Source organism: Anguilla anguilla, chromosome 1 (genome assembly GCF_013347855.1).
Source record: "Anguilla anguilla isolate fAngAng1 chromosome 1, fAngAng1.pri, whole genome shotgun sequence".
Lineage (NCBI taxonomy): Eukaryota > Metazoa > Chordata > Actinopteri > Anguilliformes > Anguillidae > Anguilla > Anguilla anguilla.
This window is the reverse complement of record NC_049201.1, coordinates 83727310-83754929: the sequence shown is the minus strand read 5'-3', so window position 1 is coordinate 83754929 and position 27620 is coordinate 83727310. Positions and strand designations below refer to the sequence as shown.

Below are 27620 nucleotides of genomic sequence, written 5' to 3'. Positions count from 1 at the left end.
GGCAGAGAAGTTCTTAGCAAAGCAGCAGCGAGAGATTACAACATTTTAAAATACTTGAACTGGGCTTTGGGACTGCAACAAACAACCAAAATATAGAATTAGTGTGCATCAAGGCAACACCAGGTCCTACAAACACATAAATATATAAACTGTTACAGATGCACTGAGAAGTACTGGAATCTCAGAAATGCTCATTTGTATTTTTGTTTCCAGGGTTTGTTTTGTACATGCTTACATGACCAAGTGTTATGGATGCACGTTTTTTGGCTACCATTCATTTCTAATATTGTACACGCTGATGTAAATGTCTCACAGCTACTATGGTTAGAATCTAAATACTTCTTTGTGCTTTTGTTTCCAACATAAATCACAGCACAACATTCTTAGCTCTCCCCAGTGAGACGCTCTGGTCTATCCAGTGAGACACCCTGGTCTATCCAGTGAGACGCTCTGGTCTATCCAGTGAGACGCTCTGGTCTATCCAGTGAGACGCTCTGGTTGCGGGTGTTAGCGGGCTGAACAGAGGAGTAGAGGGGAACTTCACCGTTGTCTCTGTCTGTATCCTGTGTTCCAGTGTGACTCATTGCCATCTCTGAGACGTTGCCAAAAATGGGGCTTTTATTCCCCTGCAGGGTAAAGAAAAGAGGCAGGAGAAGGATGGGAAAGTTCCACAGAAAGGTCCTGTTCATTTCAGTGAGCTCCTCAGAGCTGGAGTGAGCTACTCGCCCCCATTAACTCCAAAACATGCATTTAACCTGATATAAAAAAATCAGCTAATGAATCAATGTTTTATTTTCAAATACATGCCATCAGCAGTTCAATATCGACTGAACCAGACATACAAACTTAATACACTTAATACGATTTCTTGTCTCTAACATGACCTGTTTTACAGTGGGTTTTCATAAAATCCTGGAAAGATTGCATTCTGAAGTACTTCTTTCATTCCAAAGCATATATTTGCAATAACCAATAGCAATAAACCACCATCACAACAATAATCTGTGTGTATTTATTCATTGGAAACTGTTGAATACAACACATACAGTACAAGTCACTCTCCCTGGCTCTCTATGTAATGCACAGATTATTACATGCACATAATCAGTATTGTACTGTGTAACGTTACTGTCACATACTGCAACCCCTTTTGAGAAAATAAAACTGTCCTTAACAGGGGAATACACATAATTAACTCCTGAAATATTTCCATTAAGCATGTCAACACACATAGAAGATCATAACCTCATACTGTAAATCTGTACATCATCTAATAAACCTTCAAGGTCACATGGCACACACTGCTATGCTTTCTACTTATTTGTAAGAAAGGTTTATTTATTTATTTAGGATCCTCATTAGCAATACACAGGTGCTATATAAATAAATAAATCATGTCTCACGATTACTGTTATAAAGCATTGTGAGTATTAATCAATCTTCATAACTCTAATTATACTGTATTATGAGCAGATTTTAATGTATTATAAGTATATAATGCATTATAGACAGGCATTATAGACAGTGTTAAACACATTTCCGTTTTTGCTTAAAGAATGCATTATGCATTATCAAAATTATATTACATCCGTAGATAAATACATGTATGTAAGGACGGAGTGTGGCGCAGTGGGTAAGGAACTGCGCTTGTAACCGAAAGGTCGTAGGTTCGAATCCCGGGTAAGGACACTGCCGTTGTACCCTTGAGCAAGGTACTTAACCTGCATTGCTTCAGTATATATCCAGCTGTATAAATGGATACAATGTAAAGTGCTAAGTAAAAGTTGTGTAAGTCGCTCTGGATAAGAGCGTCTGCTAAATGCCTATAATGTAATGTAATGTAATGTAATGTATGCACATATGCAGACTGATTTCATTAACTCACCTGCCTGTCCTCTTCTGTCTCATTTGTTGATTTTCTCCTCCTGATTATTCAGAGAAGAAAGAAAAATAAAAAGTAAATCTACCTTCAGACAAATCTTTAAACAGCCCCCTCTTGTATAAACAGCATTTTGCTTTTGTTTGAATGATGTGTATTGCTGAGGCAATAGTGCCCATGTACGTGTATATTTTTTATTATTCAGATGTCATTTGGTTACAGGAAATGAGCCTGAGTTATAAGAGGTTTCATCCTGCCCAATAAATGTAGTTCTGCTTTATTCAAACCAACACTGGAGTTCATGGGCAAATTGATGCGCTTGACAAGACTTTGTTATGGTCTGTAACTGTCCACATGATTCATATTAAGAACAAGCTTTAATGGGATTCTGTTACCCCATCATACAGGTTTGATAAACTAATTGGGACACTAAAACGCATCAGTCAGAGTTTATAAAATTGACATCTCAATAAAACAAGATGTCTAATAATGCAGTGGTCTAAGCACTAATCAGACATTAGAGGGGGGAGTATGGCATCAGCATGATGTAACGTAGCTAATGCTTGACAAAAACATTCCACAAAAATGTACACTCGTTTTGAACTATGAGTCTAAATCATACATACAGTAATTCACACTGGAGTGACTACAAACCGACTCATTTACAACCACGTACCTCACGCACACACAGAGAAACACAAGAGCCAAAATTTCAGCGACTCCCAGAGCTGCAGCCACGATCAGTGACTGACCTCCTAAGCAAAGTCAGAGAGATGTAGCCCTGTCAGTTATGATATAGCAGTGCTCATTTCACAACATGCCACACCAAGGTCCTTAATAAGAAAGTTTATAAATGTTTAAACACACCTCTTATATGCCTACCTTTACTAGAAATTTCTGTACATTTGAATTTTACTGAATTCAATTCTGGCATCATGAAACTTTTAGTTACACTGCTCATCATCATTATCTACCATGATCCGGTTCGGATTGTAGCACCAATGTTATGATCAGCATTGCTTTGTAGCCACTGGATCACAATCAGCGTCAAATAAAACATTTTATCAAATATGTTCTGGTCCTACCTTGCACTGTGACCAGTATAGCAGAAGCATTCTGAGCTCCAAGTCTGTTCTGTGCCTCACAGTAGTACTGTCCTCTGTTCCAGTATCTAAAGTTAGAAAAGATCAAACTCTGTCCAGATCCTGCCAGCCAGACTCCAGTGTCATTCTTCTTAACCCAGGTGTAGTTCTGCACAGGTGGGTTGGCATTGCTGCTGCAGGTCAGAGTCACTGAACTGCCCTCCACTATTTTACCAGAGGGGCTCACTGATACTGAGACGCTCTTAGGAGGATCTGAAAGAGAAAATAACCGGTCTTGCAGTTTTAAAGAAAAGTCACACTGAGATATTCTTGGGAGCATCTAAAATCATCAGAAAAATGTGTTAAATTCCATATAATTTCTCACTCACTGTGTTCCATCTCAAAACACTAGTAGAGACATTAATTTCAAAGTAATGTTTATAATGGAGCTGAAATCTCACAAGGTGATGTAGAGGGGTGGTGTGGTTAGGGCGCCATCTGCAGGCAGAGTGGGAGCAGTATAGTTGGCCTACAACCACGCCTGTTTGCAGTTACATTTGATTGGTATAATTTATATGCGCTGCCTGCAGTGAGACCGGGGTGCTGGAATGAGAGACGCACGCGGGAGCGGCATGCCATCTAATCCCCGTCCTTATCGTGTGTGTTTTGTTTTGGTTTCCGTGTTTTAGGTATCGAGCGCACAATAAAGCCTTGGTGCGTCTAACAACGACGGATTGTGTGGTTTGTGCGGAATAGGACTGCAGAACCTGTTACAGTAAATATCCCAGTATATCATGCATTCTTACAAAATGAACTGGATATACTGTAGCTTTTTATGGTAGTTGGAAAATGACACAGCAGAATCAAGTTTTCAAAAGTGACAGAAGTATTTAGATATGTCTTTTTAGCATCTTCATTAATAATGGTAACTTCATTTTTAAAAGTTGATCAGCCACATGTGGTACCTTATTTGCCCTTTGCAAAATCAAAATGACTACACGTTTTACCTAAGACATGTCAGTATGATCAGACTCATCACTGTAGGATAATGTAATTATATCTGATTTCTCCTCCACTGGCCAGTGTGACTGCTTTACTCAGTGTCTTACTGCTGTGAAGTTGCCCAAAGACACTCAGGAGATGCTGACTCTCTGCTCTGTGTGTCTGAAGCTGAGATGCACTGATATACTCACACTGTACATCAAGACGTTTAGGATGAGATTTTTCTGTCCCAATCACATTCCCTGCCTGACAGTAGTATTCTCCTGCATCCTGCAGTGTGATGCTTTTAATGGTGTAACTGGATCGTCTCCATGAGGATTCAGCTCTATTATTCTTATACCAGGCGTAACTGTGCACTGGTGGGTTGGCATGGCTGCTGCTGCAGGTCAGAGTCACTGAACTGCCCTCCACTATTTCACCAGAGGGGCTCACTGATACTGAGACGCTCTTTGGACGATCTGAAAGAGATAATAACAGGTCCTGCAGTTTTAAAGAAAAGTCACACTGAGATAATCTTGGGAGCATCTAAAATAATCAGAAAAATGTGCTAAATTCCATATAATTTCTCACTCACTGTGTTCCATCTCAAAACACTAGTAGAGACATTAATTTCAAAGTAATGTTTATAATGGAGCTGAAATCTCACAAGGTGATGTAGAGGGGTGGTGTGGTTAGGGCGCCATCTGCAGGCAGAGTGGGAGCAGTATAGCTGGCCTACAACCACACCTGTTTGCAGTTACATTTGATTGGTAATGGTTTATATGCTCTGCCTGCAGTGAGACCGGGGTGCTGGAATGAGAGACGCAAGGCGGGAGCGGCATGCCATCTAATCCCCGTCCTCATCGTGTGTGTTTTGTTTTTGTTTCCGTGTTTTTGGTATTGAGCGCACAATAAAGCCTTGGTGCCTCTAACAACGACGGATTGTGTGGTTTGTGGGGAAAAGGACTGCAGAACCTGTTACAGTAAATAACCCAGTATATCATGCATTCTTACAAAATGAACTGGGTATACTGTAGCTTTTTATGGTAGTTGGAAAATGACACAGCAGAATCAAGTTTTCAAAAGTGACAGAAGTATTTAGATATGTCTTTTTAGCATCTTCATTAATAATGATAACTTCATTTTTAAAAAGTTGAACAGCTACATATGGTACATTTTTTGCCCTTTGCAAACTCAAAATGACTACACGTTTTACCTAAGACATGTCAGCATGATCAGGCTTATCACTGTATGATAATGTAATTATACGTGATTTCTCCTCCACTGGGCAGTGTGACTGCTTTACTTAGTGTCTTACTACTGTGAAGTTGCCCAAAGACACTCAGGAGATACTGACTCTCTGCTCTGTGTGTCCGAAGTTGAGATGCACTGATATACTCACACTGCACATTGAGATGTTTAGAAGGAGATCTTTCTGTCCCAATCCTATTCTGTGCCATACAGTGGTATTCTCCTGCATCCTGCAGTGTGATGGTTTTAATGGTGTAACTGTCTACTGGTCCTCTTGTCTTTGAGGATACAGCTCTATCATTCTTATACCAAGTGTATTTCTGCACTGGTGGGTTGGCATCACTGCTGCAGGTCAGAGTCACTGAACTGCCCTCCACTATTTCACCAGAGGGGCTCACTGATACTGCGGTGTTCTTAGGACGATCTGAAAGAGAAAATAACAGGTCCTGCAGTTTTATATAGATGTCACACTTACTCAGCTCAGTTAAAGGAAACCCGCAGTGGGTTCACCACCTCAGTTCTTCCAGCATTTCATGCTTAACGCACAGAAATGAAGAGCCACAAATATGGCACTTCACTAGATATACATATGCAATATTTAGATTACAAACACAGTATATACTATACATGGACTACACTACTATATTACTGTATCAGATATACATATGTACATAACACATCACAATGTTTTACATCATATGTTTTAATGATATCACCCAGCAGTACATCAAACTGTATGTTCATCTCCTTTATAGCTTAACAAACAGTCTGCAGCATTCAGAAATATATGCATAGGCTATTTTCACTGAAGATGCTGCCCATCCAAGCCGTTCTAAATGACAGTACAGAATTACTCACACAGCACTTTGAGAGTTATTTGAGGAGATCTTTTTGTCCCAATCGCATTCTCAGCCTCACAGTAGTATTCTCCTGCATCCTGCAGTGTGATGGTCTTAATGGTGTAACTGGATTCTTTCCATGAGAGTTCATTTCCATTATTCTTATACCAGGTGTGTCTCTGCACTGGTGGGCTGGCATCACTGCTGCAGGTCAGAGTCACTGAACTGCCCTCCACTATTTCACCAGAGGGGCTCACTGATACTGAGACACTCTTCGGAGGATCTGAAAGAGAAAATAACAGGTCCTGCAGTTTTAATTAATATTCACACTGAGGTGTTCTTGGGAGCATCTAAAATCATTAGAAAAATGTGTTAAATTCCATATAATTTCTCAGTCATTGTGTTGCGTCTCAAAACACTAGTAGAGACATTTATTTCAAAGTAATGTTTATAATGGAGCTGAAATCTCACAATGTGATGTGGAGGGATGGTGTGGTTAGGGCGCCATCTGCAGGCGGAGTGGGAGCAGTATAGCTGGCTAACAACCACGCCTGTTTGCAATTTCAATTGATTGGTAATAGTTTATATGCTCTGCCTGCAGTGAGACCGGGGTGCTGGAATGAGAGACGCACGCGGGATTGGCATGCCATCTAATCTCCGTCCTTATCGTGTGTGTTTTGTTTTGGTTTTTTTCCGTGTTTTTGGTATCGAGCGCACAATAAAGCCTTGGTGCCTCTAACAACGACGGATTGTGTGGTTTTTGGGATAAAGGACTGCAGAACCTGTTACAATAAATATCCCAGTATGTCATGCTTTGTTAAAAAATGAACTGGATATACTGTAGCTTTTTATGGTAGTTGGAAAATGACACAGCAGAATCAAGTTTTCAAAAGTGACAGAAGTATTTAGATATGTCTTTTTAGCATCTTCATTAATAATGATAACTTCATTTTTTAAAGTTGACCAGCAGCATGTGGTACCTTTTTTGCCCTTTGCAAACTCAAAATGACTACACGATTTACCTAAGACATGTCAGTATGATCAGACTCATCACTGTATGATAATGTATTCATATCTGATTTCTCCTCCACTGGCCAGTGTGACTGCTTTACTCAGTGTCTTACTGCTGTGAAGTTACCCAAAGACACTCAGGAGATACTGACTCTCTGCTCTGTGTGTCTGAAACTGAGATGCACTGATATACTCACACTGCACATCAAGACGTTTAGGAGGAGATGTTTTTGTCCCAATCCTATTCTGTGCCTCACAGATGTATTCTCCTGCATCCTGCAGTTTGATGCTTTTAATGGTGTACCTAGATCCTCTCCATGAGAGTTCAGCTCTATTCTTATACCAGGTGTGTATATGCACTGGTGGGTTGGCATCACTGCTGCTGCAGGTCAGAGTCACTGAACTGCCCTCCACTATTTCACCAGAGGGGCTCACTGATACTGAGACGCTCTTCGGAGGATCTGAAAGAGAAAATAACAGGTCTTGCAGTTTTAATTAAAATTCACACTGAGGTGTTCTTGGGAGCATCTAAAATCATTAGAAAAATGTGTTAAATTCCATATAAGTTCTCATTCACTGTGTTGCGTCTCAAAGCACAAGTAGAGACATTAATTTCAAAGTAAAGTTTATAATGGAGCTGAAATCTCACAATGTGATGTGGAGGAGTGGTGTGGTTAGGGCGCCATCTGCAGGCAGAGTGGAAGCAGTATAGCTAGCCTACAACCACGCCTGTTTGCAATTACAATTGATTGGTAATGGTTTATATGCTCTGCCTGCAGTGAGACCGGGGTGCTGGAATGAGAGACGCACGCAGGAGAGGCATGCCATCTAATCCCCGTCCTTATCGTCTGTGTTTTGTTTTTGTTTCCGTGTTTTTGGTATTGAGCGCACAATACAGCCTTGGTGCCTCTAACAACGACGGATTGTGTGGTTTGTGGGGAAAAGGACTGCAGAACCTGTTATAGGAAATATCCCAGTATATCATGCTTTGTTACAAAATGAACTGGATATACTGTAGCTTTTTATGGTAGTTGGAAAATGACACAGCAGAATCAAGTTTTCAAAAGTGACAGAAGTATTTAGATATGTCTTTTTAGCATCTTCATTAATAATGATAACTTCATTTTTTAAAAGTTGAACAGCTACATGTGGTACCTTTTTTGCGCTTTGCAAACTCAAAATGACCACACGTTTTACCTAAGACATGTCAGCATGATCAGGCTTATCACTGTATGATAATGTAATTATACGTGATTTCTCCTCCACTGGGCAGTGTGACTGCTTTACTTAGTGTCTTACTACTGTGAAGTTGCCCAAAGACACTCAGGAGATACTGACTCTCTGCTCTGTGTGTCCGAAGTTGAGATGCACTGATATACTCACACTGCACATTGAGATGTTTAGAAGGAGATCTTTCTGTCCCAATCCTATTCTGTGCCATACAGTAGTATTCTCCTGCATCCTGCAGTGTGATGGTTTTAATGGTGTAACTGTCTACTGGTCCTCTTGTTTTTGAGGATACAGCTCTATCATTCGTATACCAAGTGTATTTCTGCACTGGTGGGTTGGCATCACTGCTGCAGGTCAGAGTCACTGAACTGCCCTCCACTATTTCACCAGAGGGGCTCACTGATACTGCGGTGTTCTTAGGACGATCTGAAAGAGAAAATAACAGGTCCTGCAGTTTTATATAGATGTCACACTTACTCAGCTCAGTTAAAGGAAACCCGCAGTGGGTTCACCACCTCAGTTCTTCCAGCATTTCAGGCTTAACGCACAGAAATGAAGAGCCACAAATATGGCACTTCACTAGATATACATATGCAATATTTAGATTACAAACACAGTATATACTATACATGGACTACACTACTATATTACTGTATCATATATACATATGTACATAACACATCACAATGTTTTACATCATATGTTTTAATGATATCACCCAGCAGTACATCAAACTGTATGTTCATCTCCTTTATAGCTTAACAAACAGGCTGCAGCATTCAGAAATATATGCATAGGCTATTTTCACTGAAGATGCTGCCCATCCTAGCCGTTCTAAATGACAGTACAGAATTACTCACACAGCACTTTGAGAGTTATTTGAGGAGATCTTTTTGTCCCAATCGCATTCTCAGCCTCACAGTAGTATTCTCCTGCATCCTGCAGTGTGATGGTCTTAATGGTGTAACTGGATTCTTTCCATGAGAGTTCATTTCCATTATTCTTATACCAGGTGTGTCTCTGCACTGGCGGGTTGGCATCACTGCTGCAGGTCAGAGTCACTGAACTGCCCTCCACTATCTCACCAGAGGGGCTCACTGATACTGAGACACTCTTCGGAGGATCTGAAAGAGAAAATAACAGGTCCTGCAGTTTTAATTAATATTCACACTGAGGTGTTCTTGGGAGCATCTAAAATCATTAGAAAAATGTGTTAAATTCCATATAATTTCTCAGTCATTGTGTTGCGTCTCAAAACACTAGTAGAGACATTTATTTCAAAGTAATGTTTATAATGGAGCTGAAATCTCACAATGTGATGTGGAGGGATGGTGTGGTTAGGGCGCCATCTGCAGGCGGAGTGGGAGCAGTATAGCTGGCTAACAACCACGCCTGTTTGCAATTTCAATTGATTGGTAATAGTTTATATGCTCTGCCTGCAGTGAGACCGGGGTGCTGGAATGAGAGACGCACGCGGGAGCGGCATGCCATCTAATCTCCGTCCTTATCGTGTGTGTTTTGTTTTGGTTTTTTTTCCGTGTTTTTGGTATCGAGCGCACAATAAAGCCTTGGTGCCTCTAACAACGACGGATTGTGTGGTTTTTGGGATAAAGGACTGCAGAACCTGTTACAATAAATATCCCAGTATGTCATGCTTTGTTAAAAAATGAACTGGATATACTGTAGCTTTTTATGGTAGTTGGAAAATGACACAGCAGAATCAAGTTTTCAAAAGTGACAGAAGTATTTAGATATGTCTTTTTAGCATCTTCATTAATAATGATAACTTCATTTTTTAAAGTTGACCAGCAGCATGTGGTACCTTTTTTGCCCTTTGCAAACTCAAAATGACTACACGATTTACCTAAGACATGTCAGTATGATCAGACTCATCACTGTATGATAATGTATTCATATCTGATTTCTCCTCCACTGGCCAGTGTGACTGCTTTACTCAGTGTCTTACTGCTGTGAAGTTACCCAAAGACACTCAGGAGATACTGACTCTCTGCTCTGTGTGTCTGAAACTGAGATGCACTGATATACTCACACTGCACATCAAGACGTTTAGGAGGAGATGTTTTTGTCCCAATCCTATTCTGTGCCTCACAGATGTATTCTCCTGCATCCTGCAGTGTGATGCTTTTAATGGTGTACCTAGATCCTCTCCATGAGAGTTCAGCTCTATTCTTATACCAGGTGTGTATATGCACTGGTGGGTTGGCATCACTGCTGCTGCAGGTCAGAGTCACTGAACTGCCCTCCACTATTTCACCAGAGGGGCTCACTGATACTGAGACGCTCTTCGGAGGATCTGAAAGAGAAAATAACAGGTCTTGCAGTTTTAATTAAAATTCACACTGAGGTGTTCTTGGGAGCATCTAAAATCATTAGAAAAATGTGTTAAATTCCATATAAGTTCTCATTCACTGTGTTGCGTCTCAAAGCACAAGTAGAGACATTAATTTCAAAGTAAAGTTTATAATGGAGCTGAAATCTCACAATGTGAAGTGGAGGAGTGGTGTGGTTAGGGCGCCATCTGCAGGCAGAGTGGGAGCAGTATAGCTAGCCTACAACCACGCCTGTTTGCAATTACAATTGATTGGTAATGGTTTATATGCTCTGCCTGCAGTGAGACCGGGGTGCTGGAATGAGAGACGCACGCAGGAGAGGCATGCCATCTAATCCCCGTCCTTATCGTCTGTGTTTTGTTTTTGTTTCCGTGTTTTTGGTATGGAGCGCACAATACAGCCTTGGTGCCTCTAACAACGACGGATTGTGTGGTTTGTGGGGAAAAGGACTGCAGAACCTGTTATAGGAAATATCCCAGTATATCATGCTTTGTTACAAAATGAACTGGATATACTGTAGCTTTTTATGGTAGTTGGAAAATGACACAGCAGAATCAAGTTTTCAAAAGTGACAGAAGTATTTAGATATGTCTTTTTAGCATCTTCATTAATAATGATAACTTCATTTTTTAAAAGTTGAACAGCTACATGTGGTACCTTTTTTGCGCTTTGCAAACTCAAAATGACCACACGTTTTACCTAAGACATGTCAGCATGATCAGGCTTATCACTGTATGATAATGTAATTATACGTGATTTCTCCTCCACTGGGCAGTGTGACTGCTTTACTTAGTGTCTTACTACTGTGAAGTTGCCCAAAGACACTCAGGAGATACTGACTCTCTGCTCTGTGTGTCCGAAGTTGAGATGCACTGATATACTCACACTGCACATTGAGATGTTTAGAAGGAGATCTTTCTGTCCCAATCCTATTCTGTGCCATACAGTAGTATTCTCCTGCATCCTGCAGTGTGATGGTTTTAATGGTGTAACTGTCTACTGGTCCTCTTGTTTTTGAGGATACAGCTCTATCATTCGTATACCAAGTGTATTTCTGCACTGGTGGGTTGGCATCACTGCTGCAGGTCAGAGTCACTGAACTGCCCTCCACTATTTCACCAGAGGGGCTCACTGATACTGCGGTGTTCTTAGGACGATCTGAAAGAGAAAATAACAGGTCCTGCAGTTTTATATAGATGTCACACTTACTCAGCTCAGTTAAAGGAAACCCGCAGTGGGTTCACCACCTCAGTTCTTCCAGCATTTCAGGCTTAACGCACAGAAATGAAGAGCCACAAATATGGCACTTCACTAGATATACATATGCAATATTTAGATTACAAACACAGTATATACTATACATGGACTACACTACTATATTACTGTATCATATATACATATGTACATAACACATCACAATGTTTTACATCATATGTTTTAATGATATCACCCAGCAGTACATCAAACTGTATGTTCATCTCCTTTATAGCTTAACAAACAGGCTGCAGCATTCAGAAATATATGCATAGGCTATTTTCACTGAAGATGCTGCCCATCCTAGCCGTTCTAAATGACAGTACAGAATTACTCACACAGCACTTTGAGAGTTATTTGAGGAGATCTTTTTGTCCCAATCGCATTCTCAGCCTCACAGTAGTATTCTCCTGCATCCTGCAGTGTGATGGTCTTAATGGTGTAACTGGATTCTTTCCATGAGAGTTCATTTCCATTATTCTTATACCAGGTGTGTCTCTGCACTGGCGGGTTGGCATCACTGCTGCAGGTCAGAGTCACTGAACTGCCCTCCACTATCTCACCAGAGGGGCTCACTGATACTGAGACACTCTTCGGAGGATCTGAAAGAGAAAATAACAGGTCCTGCAGTTTTAATTAATATTCACACTGAGGTGTTCTTGGGAGCATCTAAAATCATTAGAAAAATGTGTTAAATTCCATATAATTTCTCAGTCATTGTGTTGCGTCTCAAAACACTAGTAGAGACATTTATTTCAAAGTAATGTTTATAATGGAGCTGAAATCTCACAATGTGATGTGGAGGAGTGGTGTGGTTAGGCCACCATCTGCAGGCAGAGTGGGAGCAGTACAGCTGGCCTACAACCACACCTGTTTGCAGTTACATTTGATTGGTAATGGTTTATATGCTCTGCCTGCAGTGAGACCGGGGTGCTGGAATGAGAGACGCACGCGGGATTGGCATGCCATCTAATCCCCGTCATTATCGTCTGTGTTTTGTTTTGGTTTTTTTCCGTGGTTTTGGTATCGAGCGCACAATAAAGCCTTGGTGCCTCTAACAACGACGGATTGTGTGGTTTTTGGGATAAAGGACTGCAGAACCTGTTACAATAAATATCCCAGTATGTCATGCTTTGTTAAAAAATGAACTGGATATACTGTAGCTTTTTATGGTAGTTGGAAAATGACACAGCAGAATCAAGTTTTCAAAAGTGACAGAAGTATTTAGATATGTCTTTTTAGCATCTTCATTAATAATGATAACTTCATTTTTTAAAGTTGACCAGCAGCATGTGGTACCTTTTTTGCCCTTTGCAAACTCAAAATGACTACACGATTTACCTAAGACATGTCAGTATGATCAGACTCATCACTGTATGATAATGTAATTATATCTGATTTCTCCTCCACTGGCCAGTGTGACTGCTTTACTTAGTGTCTTACTGCTGTGAAGTTACCCAAAGACACTCAGGAGATACTGACTCTCTGCTCTGTGTGTCTGAAACTGAGATGCACTGATATACTCACACTTCACATCAAGACGTTTAGGAGGAGATATTTTTATCCCAATCCCATTCTCTGCCTGACAGATATATTCTCCTGCATCCTGCAGTGTGATGCTTTTAATGGTGTACCTGGATCCTCTCCATGAGAGTTCAGCTCTATTCTTATACCAGGTGTGTATATGCACTGATGGGTTGGCATCGCTGCTGCTGCAGGTCAGAGTCACTGAACTGCCCTCCACTATTTCACCAGAGCGACTCACTGATACTGAGACGCTCTTCGGAGGATCTGAAAGAGAAAATAACAGGTCTTGCAGTTATAATTAAAATTCACACTGAGGTGTTCTTGGGAGCATCTAAAATCATTAGAAAAATGTGCTCAATTCCATATAATTTCTTACTCACTGTGTTGCGTCTCAAAACACTAGCAGAGACATTTATTTCAAAGTAATGATTATAATGGAGCTGAAATCTCACAATGTGAAGTGGAGGAGTGGTGTGGTTAGGGCGCCATCTGCAGGCGGAGTGGGAGCAGTATAGCTGGCTAACAACCACGCCTGTTTGCAGTTACAATTGATTGGTAATGGTTTATATGCTCTGCCTGCAGTGAGACCGGGGTGCTGGAATGAGAGACGCACGCGGGAGAGGCATGCCATCTAATCCCGTCCTTATCGTGTGTTTGTTTTTGTTTTGTTTTGTTTTTGTTTCTGTGTTTTTGGTATCGAGCGCACAATAAAGCCTTGGTGCCTCTACCAACGACAGGTTTAGTGGTTTGTGGGGAATAGGACTGCAGAACCTGTTACAGTAAATGTCCCAGTATATCATGCTTTGTTACAAAATGAACTGGATATACTGTAGCTTTTTAAGGTAGTTGGTAAATGACACAGCAGAATCAAGTTTTCAAAAGTGACAGAAGTATTTAGATATGTCTTTTTAGCATCTTCATTAATAATGATAACTTCATTTTTTAAAGTTGAACAGCTGCATGTGGTACCTTTTTTTCCCTGTGCAAACTCAAAATGACTACACGTTTTACCTAAGACATGTCAGTATGATCAGGCTCATCACTGTATGATAATGTAATTATATCTGATTTCTCCTCGACTGGCCAGTGTGACTGCTTTACTCAGTGTCTTACTGCTGTGAAGTTACCCAAAGACACTCAGGAGATACTGACTCTCTGCTCTGTGTGTCTGAAGCTGAGATGCACTGATATACTCACACTTCACATCAAGACTTTTAGGAGGAGATCTGTTTTTCCCAATCGCATTCTCTGCCTCACAGTAGTATTCTCCTGCATCCCGCGGTGTGATTCTATTAATGGTGTACCTCTGTTCTGATGCTCTCCATGAGAACTCAGCTCCAATCTTCTTATACCAGGTGTATCTGTGCACTGGTGGGTTGGCAGTGCTGCTGCAGGTCAGAGTCACTGAACTGCCCTCCACTATTTTACCAGAGGGGCTCACTGATACTGAGACGCTCTTTGGACGATCTGAAAGAGAAAATAACAGGTACTGCAGTTTTATATAGATGTCACACTGAGGGGTGACATCTATATGAATATACTGATATACTGATACTGAGATGCTCTTGGGAGAATCTGAAGGAGGGAACAATGGTTTGTAGTTTCATGTGAAATTTAAACCTGACTCAGGCATACTGTAAGGAGTGTTTTCCCATCATTGCATTATGGCATGTTTTCAGGTATTGACGTTTCATGCAATGCTATAATGACAGAACATTTACATGCAGCATAGTATAATCTTTACAATATAGCTGAAAATTAGAGTTGAAAACTTTAAAAACTGTGAGATTTAAAGAAGTTTGGCCTCTGGTACTCACATCTCACATTAAGAGCCACTACAGGGGAATGAAGCTCATAGCCTTTCACAGCACAGGAGTATCTGCCTGCATCTTCACTGCTGGCTGTGAACTGGTGACTCTGACCAGTGAAGGACAGAGGAGATCTGTCCCTGTACCAGATGAAGGCTGGGCTGCCAGTCAGAGTGCAGGTGGTGCTACAGGTCAGTCTCACACTCTGTCCCTCTGTCACTGTGTCAGGATTCACCATCACCTGTAGATCTGCAAATAGCAAATTAAACCTGTAATAAAGCTTCCAGTCATACTTGTGGGTAGATAATCCTCTGAGTTTTAAAATAATTACCAGTGACTTCCAAAGCGACACCAGGTTCTCCAGTATATTTATCACAGACAATCAGGACCCTGAATCGGTATGTTTTTGAATCAGTTTCTCTCAGCTGGTTTATTCTAAAAGTGCAGTCATTGTTCTGATTCCCCAGGTACTCCACACGGTCAGAGTATTCTGGGTCCTGGGACAGGTCTTCACCCTCCTGTTTACTGTTCCAGTCATAAATAAACCAGAATGTTTTCTGCACTGTGTGACATGGGGGATATGAGTAAGTGCAGCTCATGTCTACTGAAGACCCCTTTAAGGCACAGATTCTCTCAGGGGTGTAAGTCACTCTCCATCCCCTCTGGCTCAGAACACCTGAAAAATACAAACACACACAAGCACACACACACACACACAGACACACATACACTCACATACACACACACACACAAGCGCGCACACACACATGCGCACACATACGCAAATGCACGCACACAAACATACACACACGCGCACACACAAACACACTGCTCAGAAATCCTTTAAAACACAGATGTGTTGGCAACATGACAGATAAGGGATTCAATTAACAAAACTTTAAAACAATTGCACATAACTTCTCCAAAACTATAGAACATCAATAATTGTACTTGTATTTCAATACTAACTGATGTCAGTAGATGGCAGTAGCCGCTGATCAATGTGAGATTCGCAGGTACAGGAAGTCTTGCTTAGTAGCTAGCTTTGCTAGAATGCAGTAGCAAACCAAGCAAGTTATGAGCGAGTGTCTTCGTATACTGTCGGCTGAAAACTGTTATGTTTTGCTTGCAGTGAAAACAAACTGCTTTCATTAAAACGTGGCACCGGAATACTTGTGTCGTCATTCTAAGAATGCAACATGCACAATCAACAGCTCCGATCATCTAGTACAGCCACAGATATTTATATCATGCCTCTGTCTCAGTTTTAAAGCTGAGTGCGAAGAGGATCTTCATCTTAAAGGTTCTCTCTATTTATCGTCTCTTCAGATGAGCGATGTTGCACTACTCAAAACTAATGTATTGTAGAACATTATTTTATATAAATTACATATATTCTGCAATTTAATGCATTCACTTTTGTTGCTTCTGATTGAGTTAATGATGGGAGACTAATAAATAGGAACACATGCCGATAAATACTATATATGTAGACTGAAATATCAGAACAACATTTGGAACAAAACACACAAACAATTTACCTGACACGGAGAGGACGATTACCAACAAGGTATTGAAGAGCATGGCTGCATCAGATAGAATCATCTGAATCAGATGAAAATGAACAGCACAAACAAAGACTGTCAGAGTTTTCTATTAACTTGCAGGAATACCAGAATAACAATTACTACACAAGCACACACAGTGAGTTAATGTGCTGCTAATGCCTAAAAATGCTTTGGGTTTTATGAAGAGCTCACAAAGATTCCAGAAAGCAGAGACTCAAACAGCCTTTTACTTGATGAATGATATTATTATGGAAGAAGCATCAATCATTTATAGTCCGAAAATGCATTTTATTTTATATTTGATTCCAGTTTAATCTTCTTGCACCACAAAATATTGTGACGTAGTTTTGACTAAATTAAATAATATGATAATACGCTTACCAGGAGATAATTCTGATCTGGCCTCAGTGGTTTGTTAATGTGCCATAAGTATTAAACAGCCTTGCAGACAGAGCAGTGTGGCTGAATATGATCGCAAATACAATGCTTCACACTAAATATAAAAGTAGAATGTGTTAGAGATCTGACTCACTTCCTGAAGGTGATACTCGTTTTAGATTGTATCAGATACAAACTTTTGAATAAAATATACAGAGTCGTTTGCTTTGTGTCTGGACTGGACCAGTAGTGCCTTTTCAAAAAGACTGGGTAATTCTTATTTCTTTGCCCCCACTGTATTATTGAAATTCAGATGTCAATAATTTTGTAAGGGGTGACATAGCTCAGGAGGTAAGACCGATTGTCTGGCAGTCGGATGGTTGCCGGCTAAAACCCCGCCCTGGGCATGTCGAAGTGTCCTTGAGCAAGACACCTAACCCCTAACCCCTAACTGCTCTGGCAAATGAGAGGCAACAATTGTAAAGCGCTTTGGATAAAAGCGCTATATAAATGCAGTCCGTTTACCGTTTGTTCATTTTTGCATATTACGCTTATAAAATAAACATAACTACTGTGTTTACAAAAATGATTCCGGATTACAAAACAAACTGATGCTAAGATCTGAGGCTTTGCCGATTCCAATACATCCATCAATCCATCCATTATCTATACCCGCTTATCCTGAGCTGGAGCTGGTGCTGGAGCCTATCCAAGCATGCATTGGGCGAGAGGCAGTAATACACTCTGGACAGGCTGCCAATCTATCGCAGGGAACACACACCATTCACTCACACATTCATACCTATGGGCAATTTAGAGTCTCCAATTGGCCTATTTGCATGTTTTTGGACCGTGGGGGGCAACCGGAGTACCCGGAGGTACATGCAAACTCCAGACAGAAAGGCCCCAAACCGAGATTCAAACCCAGTGCCTTCTTGCTGTGAGGCGACAGTGCTACCCACTGCACCACCATGCCACCCCTATTCCAATACATGTGCAGTAGAGGTTAATATAAAAGTGACTGTAAAAGGTGTGATAGGCATCAGGCACAGGAAAACACTGATACATTCAGGAGCCCTATACAAAATACATTACCTAAACCAGATTATTTAATCCAGTTTAGTAAAAGATCATCCAGGAATTTGATCTGAAATGTACATACAAGACTCATCTATTTTAATAATTGCCCCATCTACAGATATTAATATTAAATGTATTGAATCCATCTATCCCTCCTAGGTAAATTTTACTGCCACAAACAGCATGCTTTACCATTGCTACCATACATGCATACTCAGTCGCGTTTATGTTTCATGCATCGGATTTTTGACATGAAGCTGGAACATCAACAAAACGCTGCTGTAGCTTAGCCTATAACCCGCTTATTAAAATAAAGATTGCACACACTGTACTTTCACAGAAGATGTAAAAAGCAGACAGGTGTAGTTATCTTTGTGAAAGTATCACAGCTCTGGTGCCTCAAAGCGGGTACTGTGAGGTGCCCCTGCTTGGCTCTTTTGTGCAGAGGAGTGGCGGGCGCGGCTGTGGGTGAAGCTGCCTAATTTCAGACCAGAGCCACCCTGACCACAGACAGTGGAGGAAGTTAAAATGCCACTTACTTCCTGCATCCTGTTCTATTCTTTATTTTATTTCACACCTCAGTTCAGTGTCCGGTGAAGCAGCGCTGTTTCTGTGGTTGATGTTCATGTGACCTTTTAGAACTTTGCTTTTGCTTTGCCTGTTATACGGTCCTTCATACACATAATTAGTTGCATTTCAATGCTGATATTTCATAAAGATGATTTTGACTACATACGACCTATTGTATAGTATTATTATAGTATCTTTTAAAGAGATGAACTTGATCCCCACATGTGAACTAAATGGAAGGCAGGCAAAACATGATGGCCATATGAAGAAAATAATGATAATATTTTTCACAGAGGTTTGAGGTTCACAGTGCCTTACAATGCTCAAATAATCCATAATACATTGATACACATAATAAAACAATGTATGTAAAGAAGACAAATAAAATTATGAATTCTTTCAAATATCTAAAACCAGACAGAAACTTAAATTTGGGCTCAATACAACAAGGCAATGTAAAATTAAGTACTAAAACACTGTTTAAAAAAAATCTAGGACCTCACCTTTAAAAGTGACTTGAGTTTGCAGATTATAATATGTATAGACAATAATACAATATGAGACTCTAATATCTTCAGACAGGGGTCTGGAGGACTATGCAAAGTAGACACACACACACACACACACACACGCACACGCACATATTTTCAAGTATACAATTTAGTTTCACAAAAGTTTAAATGATGGCAAAATCTATAATATTCCTCATGAATAGAGCACACCAGTAAATCCAGTTCATTTACAGTTCTGCCCATGTCATGAAGCCAAAGAAATCTACTCATCTCTGTTGCTGAGCTGAGCATAAAGAGGAACTTAAGATCAATCATTTGTTTTACATTTCACAGCAGATGTGTAGTAAAAATAAATGTAAAAAGATTCTGCTCAGCCTAGAATCTCTAAACCAAATTCAAATTCAAAAGAACTTTATCCGTTAGGAACTTCATTTGTGTAAAAGCGTCAGTGCATACACAATACATAACTGGACAAATTTGAAACACAGATTAGACAACATACAAGTGTAGGTTAAATCAGTTTAAGATGTCCGCCTATAGGGCATCTAAACAACGTATGTGATCTTGTATGTAAGATTTAGATTCCCATTTCCTGTAACATATGTCTTTAACAGATCAACATTAAGATTGCACTTACCTTCGCAGAAGATGTAAAAAGTGGACAGGTGTAGTTATCTTTGTGAAAGTATCACGGCTCTGGGGCCCCAAAGCGGATACTGTGAGGTGCCCCTGCTTGGCTCTTTTGTGCAGAGGAGTAGCGGGCGCGGCTGTGGGTGAAGCTGCCTAATTTCAGGCGAGTGCCACCCTGACCACAGACAGTTAAAGCGCTGCTCACTTCCTTCAGCCTGTTCTATTCTTTATTTTATTTCACACCTCAGTTCAGTGTCCGGTGGAGCAGCGCTGTATCTCTGTTTGATGTTCATGTGACCTTTTAGATCTTTGGTTTGGCTTTGCCTGTTATACGGCTCTTCATGCACATAATTAGTTGCATTTCAATGCTTATACTTCATAAAGGTGATTTTTACTACATACAGCCGATTGGATCATTGTATCTTTCACATTTCACTGAAATGAAATAGATGCCCACACGTGAATAAAATGGAATTTATATGAATATTATTATATTTATTTACTTTATTTTATTTTATTTTATTTTATTTATTTATTTATTTTTTTTTTGGGGGGGTGGGGTGGGTGGGGGGGGTTTGCAGGCAAAATATGATGGCCGTATAAAGAAAATAATGATAATCTTTATCAAAACAGAGGTTCAAGGTTCACAGTGCTTTACAATGCTCAAATAAATCATAATTTATTGATTGACATAATAAAACAATTTATGTAAATAAAACAAATACAAAGATGCATTATTTCAAACAGCTAACCAGACAGAAACTAAAAATGGGGTTAATACAACAAGGCAATGTAAAATGTAAATCTAAAACACTGTTTTAAAAGATTTTGGACCTTGCTTTTAAAAGTGACTTGAGTTTGGAGATTATAAACTGCATTAATCTGCTTTATAATCTTCCCATTCAATGTGAGAGAATACATGCGAATGTACATGAGTTATGAGCGTGTGTGTAACAGAGTTATATAAACATGTAACGGTGTCACAGGAGCATGTATGCAGCAGGGTTACATGAACATGCATGTTGCAGCAGGGTTACAGTACTCTGGGAAAATTCCTCCACCAGCAGCTCTTTATAAGATGGAGAATCGAGCAGAAACTGACAGAAGTTCTGTATAGAGATCTGGAAACTCACGTTTTTACTTCAGCTCTGCATAGCTTTTAGATTGAGAGAGGATGTCCCAGTGACACCCTCACAAAATGCAACATTCAGGCAGACTTTGAGAAACAGATATCTGAAGAACTCGTATGTTGTAAATGTTGTAATATTTGATGGTATTGTCAGAGGACTAATCAATTTCCTATCAAAAAAACAAAAAAAAAAATCCCCCTGAAGCACGTTTTAAAAGCTGTCTTGGGGGCTAGGGGTCTCAAACTCTAACCCTGTACGACCACAGACACAGAAATGCTGGTTTTTGTGATTTCACTCAGCACCTCATTTAGGCCTTGGAAACAAGGCGTGCAGACCCCTTAGACCATCGGGGACTTATAACGCTTACCTCATACACGCAACAGCAGCAACGAGTGCAACAGCCACTGTGATTCCAACAACCGTCCACACAAGCGCTGTCCTATCCCCTACTACAAATAAGCAGACATAGCATTTTAATTCATGTTTAGGTATGTACCAGAGACTACAATACAGAGTGACTTAAAAATAAGTGCATATAACTGGAAGACTGGAAGGACAACGCCAGACCAGGAAAATCAATGAAATTGCAGATAAAGTTGTGTAGGCCAGTACAAGTTAGCTGAGAGAGCTGTGTGGGCTAGTTCAGGAACCAGATATGGGCATGCATACCCTAATTCCCCCCAAAAATATAAACTATCATCTAAATGGGTGTGATGTACTGCAGATTGTGTTGGAGGTGATAGAATCCATATTTGATTATCCATTATGACCTTTACAAGTATGTCATACTTTATTGTCTAGATGAAGGCTGGTCCTAGTTATACATTATTTTCAGTGATACCATGACAAAAAAAATCAAACACCCAAGTAACCCAGGTGTAGTTCTGCACTGGTGGGTTGGCATCACTGCTGCAGGTCAGAGTCACTGAACTACCCTCCACTATTTCACCAGAGGGGCTCACTGATACTGAGACTTGACTTGTGGAATCTGTAAAACATTCAGCAGTTCGATAAATGTCATGCTGCCCCCTGCTGTCCAGCAATGTGTACAACATACACACAAGTAAAAAATTGGGTATCGGGCTTGAACACAGATCATATCTTCTGGATCTGCAGTAAGCTTAGGGTGAGAATAAGAAATCAACACAAAAAATACGTCTACTACTATGTCTTGGTTCTTGGGAGAGGAAACAATGGTTAGTAGTTTTGTGTGAAATGTAAACTTGAGTAATCTGCACAGTTTAACTGTACATCAATGATGAAACCTTTCAAACCTGAGGGAATGGAAAAACTCTCATTTCAACAGTGATGATAGCATCACAAGTAGTGTGGAACACACAAGTTTGGCCCCTTGTACTCACATCTCACATTAAGAGCCACTGCAGGGGACTGAAGCTCATAGCCTGTTACAGCACAGGAGTAGCTGCCTCGGTCTTCACTGCTGGCTCTGAACAGGTGACTCTGGTCAGTGAAGGACAGAGGAGATCCGTCCCTGTACCAGATGAAGGCTGGGCTGCCAGTCAGAGTGCAGGTGGTGCTACAGGTCAGTCTCACACTCTGTCCCTCTCTCACTGTGTCAGGATTCAGCATCACCTGTAGATCTGCAAATAGCAAATTAAACCTGTAAAAAGGCATCTCTCCTATCCTCACTCTTCCATTTGTACTTGTAGGAGGAGAATCCTCTGAGTTTATAGCATAGAATAATTACCAGTGACTTCCAAAGCGACACCAGGTTTTCCAGTATATTTATCATGGGCGGTCACGAACCTGAATCGGTATGTTTTTGAATCAGTTTCTCTCAGTTGGTTTAATCTAAAAGTGCAGTCATTGTTCTTATTCCCCAGGTCCACACGGTCAGAGTACTCTGAGTCCTTGGACAGGTCTTCAGGATCCCATATCCTTCACCAGCCATTAATAAACCAGAATGTTCTCTGCACTGTGTAATCTGTGGGATATGAGTAAGTGCAGCGCATGTCTACTGAAGACCCCTTTAAAGCACAGATTCTCTCAGGGGTGTAAGTCACTCTCCAACTCAACTGGCTCAGAACACCTGAAAACACACACACACACGCATGCACACACACGTGTTGGCAACATTACAGACCATGGATTCAGTTAATGAAAATGAACTTTAAAACAACTGCGCCTAATATTTCCTCCAAAAATATAGAATGTCAGTAATTGTACACAGTCGACTGCTCTGGTATTTTAGTAAAATCAGAGATATTTCCATCATGTCTGTCTCAGTTTCAAAGCCAGGTGTGAAGAGAAACTTCAGAGGAACCTCTCTTCTGGTGAAAAAGAGCAGTTGGATTGCTCAAAGCTAATACATCATGTAGTACATCATGTTATGGAAACTATATGCATTCCTCTGCCAATTAAGGGTTAAGGGATTTGAAATTTTTCACATTTGCCGCTGATTCAGATAATGATTTTCACAAGGCAGGGACAATAATAATTACTAAATTCTTTTTGTAGACGGAAACATTAGAACTACTTTTGGAAAAAAAAAAGAAAACGTTTTTACACAGATTACCTGACACAGACAGGAGGGTGAGGGTTACCAACAAGGTTTTGGAGAGCTTGGCTGGATCCGACTGAAAATAGCAACCCAAATACACATATACAGCTCTTGAATATGTAAAAATGAATGGCGGAAACAAACACCGTCAGAGTATTCTATTTATTCACATAAATACACAAGTCTAACAAATAGTACACAAGCGCACACAGTGAGTTAATGTGCTGCTAATGTCCCTAAATGCTCAGGTTTTTATGAAGAGCTTACACAGACCAGACAGAGACTCAAACAGGCTGTGACTTGATGCCTGATATTTGTATGGAAGAAACAGCAATCATTTCTAGCCAAAAAAAACGAACATTTTATTTTATATTTGATTCCAGTTTAATCTTCTTTCACTACAAAATATTGTGACATAGTTTAGACTAAATGAAATGATATGATAATGCACTTACCAGGAGAGAGTTCTGATGTGGCCTCAGTGGTTTGCTAATGAGCCATTAGTATTAAACAGCCTTACAGACAGAGCAGTGTGGCTGAATGTGACCGCGAAGAAAGTGCTTCACACTAAATATAAAGCAGAATGTGCTGATGCAGATCTGACTCACTTCCCCTTTTTCAAGTAAAGCATATTTTAAGTTAACAGAGAAAAATGGCTGAATTAATGCAGGCATTCGCTTTGCGTCTGATCAGGACTAACTGTACATTTTTAGCTGCGACCGCGGCTCTATAGCTCTGTCTGTCGGTCGGTCAGTCGGTCGGTCGGTCGGTCCACAAAAACTGTCCCACCCCGTAGCGGCCACAGTTTTTGCCCCAGGAGGCTGAAATTTGGCATGGACGTTGGTCATGACCGAAGGTAGAGCTGAGTAACTTTCAAGGCCGATTGACCAAGAGGGGGCATGGCAATGGGTGTGGCATATCACAAAAAGGTGCATAACTCCCGAATGGATTCACAGATTTGCACAAGATTTTGTGGAAAGGTTGGTCATGAGCCAAAGAAGAGGTAAAATGTTTGTGTGAGGGTGTGTGAGGGGGCGTGGTGATGGGCGTGGCCTATCACAAAAAGGCGTATAACTCCCGAATGGATTCACAGATTTGCACAAGATTTTGTGGAAAGATTGGTCATGAACCAAAGGAGGTCATGTGTTTGTGTGAGGGTGTATGCATGGCTGCATGCACACATGGATGCATGCGCATGTGCGGTCGCAGCTATTGCGGATTGACGCTTGTTAAAAGGCTGGGTAACTCCCACTTCCCTTTCTCTTATTGAGATTCTGATTGCAATATGAATATCAATGACAACAGCTGCACTTAATCCCAATAATTTGCAATTAAGTTTATTTTGGATATTATACAGTAACCTTTATTTATACAGGGAAATCACATTGAGACACTGGGTCTCTTTTTCAATGGAGCCCTGATGACAAAAGAAAAACAGTCTAACAGACAAAAGCTAAAGGTCCCAATACATAAAATGAATATATGAAAACAACTTTTAAAAATGTAAAATAAATAAATCAATAATAAAATAGAATAAAATAAAATACAATGAATAAAAACAATTAAACAGTTCAATTCAGTCATAACATTTACATTCAAAAGTACCCAGTTTCTTAATCAGGGTCCTGAATTAGCCCATGGTAATCAAAGAGTTCAGCTTTAATGCACACTGCAACTCATTCCAGGCATGAGGAGCACTATATCTAAATGCACTTTTACCCAGTTCAGAGTAGACCCGTGGCACCTGGAGAATCAACCAGTCCTGAGAACGAATCTGATAGGCTCCAACTCTCCATTCAATAAGAGATAAAATATAAGGAGGTAGCTTTTTGAGAAGTGCTTTATATAAAAACAGGTACCAATGTTGGTCTCTTCTCTGAGATAGGGAGGGCCAGCCCACCTTCTTATACAGCACACAATGGTGAGTACCAGGGCTGCCCCCTGAAAGTCGACGATTCGAATCATCTGTTAGAGACGACTGAGATTCTCTGAGTCGAGCCGTCAATGTGTATTACAATACCGGAATACATCATTATAGAATCTTACAGAAATGGAGAGTGGTTATATTACAATATTTTCAATTATAAATAAAATAAAGGGAATTATAAATTTAAGTGTTTATATTCTTGCAACCTGCGCGTGCTAGAAGAATTCCACGTGACAACATGTGCGGTGAACTGGAGGGAGAAGCCGAAACCTGAAGAACACTGCGTAACTCCCGTTAAATCATTTATTTTATAGGCCTATTATTTATTTTTTTGTGTAGGAAAAGCCTGAATACAAACGTTTGCTTTTTCATCTTATATAATTATAGGCTAATCCTAATTTGTGTTTAATTTGATTATTTATTTAGGCTCTTACACTTTCTTACACTACGCTTAGATTTATTCATTATTTTTTAGGCTGTGTTTAAAGCGAAATAGCCTACAGAAATAGAATATTCTTTTGAAGACAAGAGGTCAGTTATTATTTCAAAGCGGACAATGCCGTGAATTTATTTAAACCGTTTGCACTTATTTTCATCTAAAAGAAATCTAATCTTAAATTGTTTAATTTGTTAATTTATTATTTTTTAGATTTATTTAGATTTATATAGCCTATTAGGCTACTTTTTTGTATTTACGAGAAACAAAAAGGGTCTTGTTGAAGACGAGACGTCAGTTATTTCAAGGCTGACAATACCGTTTATTTAAACTGTAGTTTACAGAGGCATTATTTCAACTAAAATAATTCAAATCTTAAATTGCTTCATTTGTTAGTTAATTATTTTACATGTTTGTTTAGATTTATAGGCCTATTTTAGGCTTCTTATATTTAAAGAGAAATAAAGAAGTAGCCTAGGCCCCTATCCTGTTCATTTTTAATGTTTAAAGCAAAATAAAGAAGTTATAAGAGCTAGGTTTAACCAGAAATACCTGTGTACTGTCTCATTATTCCAACAAATCCGCAAGCAGGCTAATGCATTGTCGGCAATTCAAATCAGCCATCTGGTCTCATGCAGTTGTCTTAACGGATTGATTTTAAATGCTCAAAAAAATGTTCATATGACTCTGTTGTTCTTGACTGTGTTAACGTGGTCTAAATCAGCACTGAAGCACATGCCAATGTACTATTTTGCCTGAAAGTCTTATAGACCTTCATATATAAAACGAGTTGTCGAATCGTCATATTGAACTGCCGAGTCGGGTACAGCCCTAGTGAGCAGGGTACCTATCTCCAGTGATGTAACTAAGGATCTTTCAAATTTATACGGGTAGGAACAGTAATTAATTGGCTTAAACCCAGATCAATACAGGTAGACTTTAAACAATCGGAGGATGGGGACAACCGATTGAGGTTAAGATCTCCTAAAATAACCACCTCAGAGGATAGGAAGGGAGCTAGCAGTTATGCTATAGCATTCATGACATTAGCAGCTGCAGAAGGTGGGAGATAGACTGCTACCACATAGAGGCTAACTTTAGGACTTAGTTCTATTTTAGTGACTCACAGTTCAAACAGCTTGGGAACAGAAAGACTTAGTGATTTAGTTGTATGTAGGTTATGTTTAATACAAGTTGCTACCCCACCGCCTTTTTTAGGCCTGTCACATCTAAAAACATTATATTCCTTTAGCACAATAGAATCATCTTCAATAGAACTGTTTAGCCATGTTTCAGAGAAAACAAAAACATCAGGATTAGTATCGTTGACCAAAATGTCCACTAAATCCATTTTGGGAAGAATGCTGTGAATATTAAAGTGCATCAGCCCAAGCCCCTTCCTTTTTTTTTAGTCTAAGGGTGCATGCAAGGAGAGGGCCGGTTAACTGAACTAACTGGTCTAAGATTTGGGAGTAGACTCATTGAAATGAGACTGCTATGTCTAACACCACTTGATCTGTACACACACTGAAAGTGTGACGAGGCCTAGAAACAGTATATAAAATAACCTGGGGTCTTTGGGTAAATTATTTGTCCAGGGAAGTTGTTGAGTCAGGGGTACATGCAAAGGGGAAAGAACCCTGGCGTCAATAACA

The 27620-nt window shown here is 40.1% G+C and overlaps 2 protein-coding genes and 2 long non-coding RNA genes across 4 annotated transcripts in view; all 4 read right to left on the bottom strand.

Moving 5' to 3' along the window:
* Positions 1–27620, bottom strand: part of LOC118232142 (basement membrane-specific heparan sulfate proteoglycan core protein-like) — a 1449502-nt gene that overhangs the window by 436171 nt on the left and 985711 nt on the right. The gene's annotated exons all lie outside the window — the stretch shown is intronic.
* On the bottom strand, positions 351–15502 carry LOC118232249 (B-cell receptor CD22-like). Its single transcript, XM_035427058.1, has 5 exons — positions 15223–15502; positions 2965–3234; positions 2556–2634; positions 1886–1925; positions 351–626 (listed from the first exon to the last, which is right to left on the bottom strand). The coding sequence occupies exons 1-5, from the start codon at positions 15449–15451 to the stop codon at positions 456–458; spliced, it is 789 nt and encodes a 262-aa protein (XP_035282949.1). The 5' UTR covers positions 15452–15502; the 3' UTR covers positions 351–455.
* Positions 6259–10429, bottom strand: LOC118232537. The gene is made up of 3 exons (XR_004766336.1): positions 10324–10429; positions 7241–7504; positions 6259–6315 (listed from the first exon to the last, which is right to left on the bottom strand). It is a non-coding gene; the product is annotated as an uncharacterized LOC118232537 (long non-coding RNA).
* Positions 15846–24378, bottom strand: LOC118232495. Its single transcript, XR_004766322.1, has 3 exons — positions 24058–24378; positions 23618–23678; positions 15846–15889 (listed from the first exon to the last, which is right to left on the bottom strand). It is a non-coding gene; the product is annotated as an uncharacterized LOC118232495 (long non-coding RNA).

Bases quoted from the DNA above. Each gene is read 5' to 3' on its own strand.
- LOC118232249 (XM_035427058.1), bottom strand. From the start codon at position 15,451: ATGGTGAATCCTGACACAGTGACAGAGGGACAGAGTGTGAGACTGACC. The intron at 3,235-15,222 runs GTGAGTACCAGA...TTTCTCTTTCAG, and splicing joins AGTGGCTCTTAATGTGAGAT to ATCCTCCTAAGAGCGTCTCA. The intron at 1,926-2,555 runs GTACGTGGTTGT...CTGAATAATCAG, and splicing joins TTTCTCTGTGTGTGCGTGAG to GAGGAGAAAATCAACAAATG.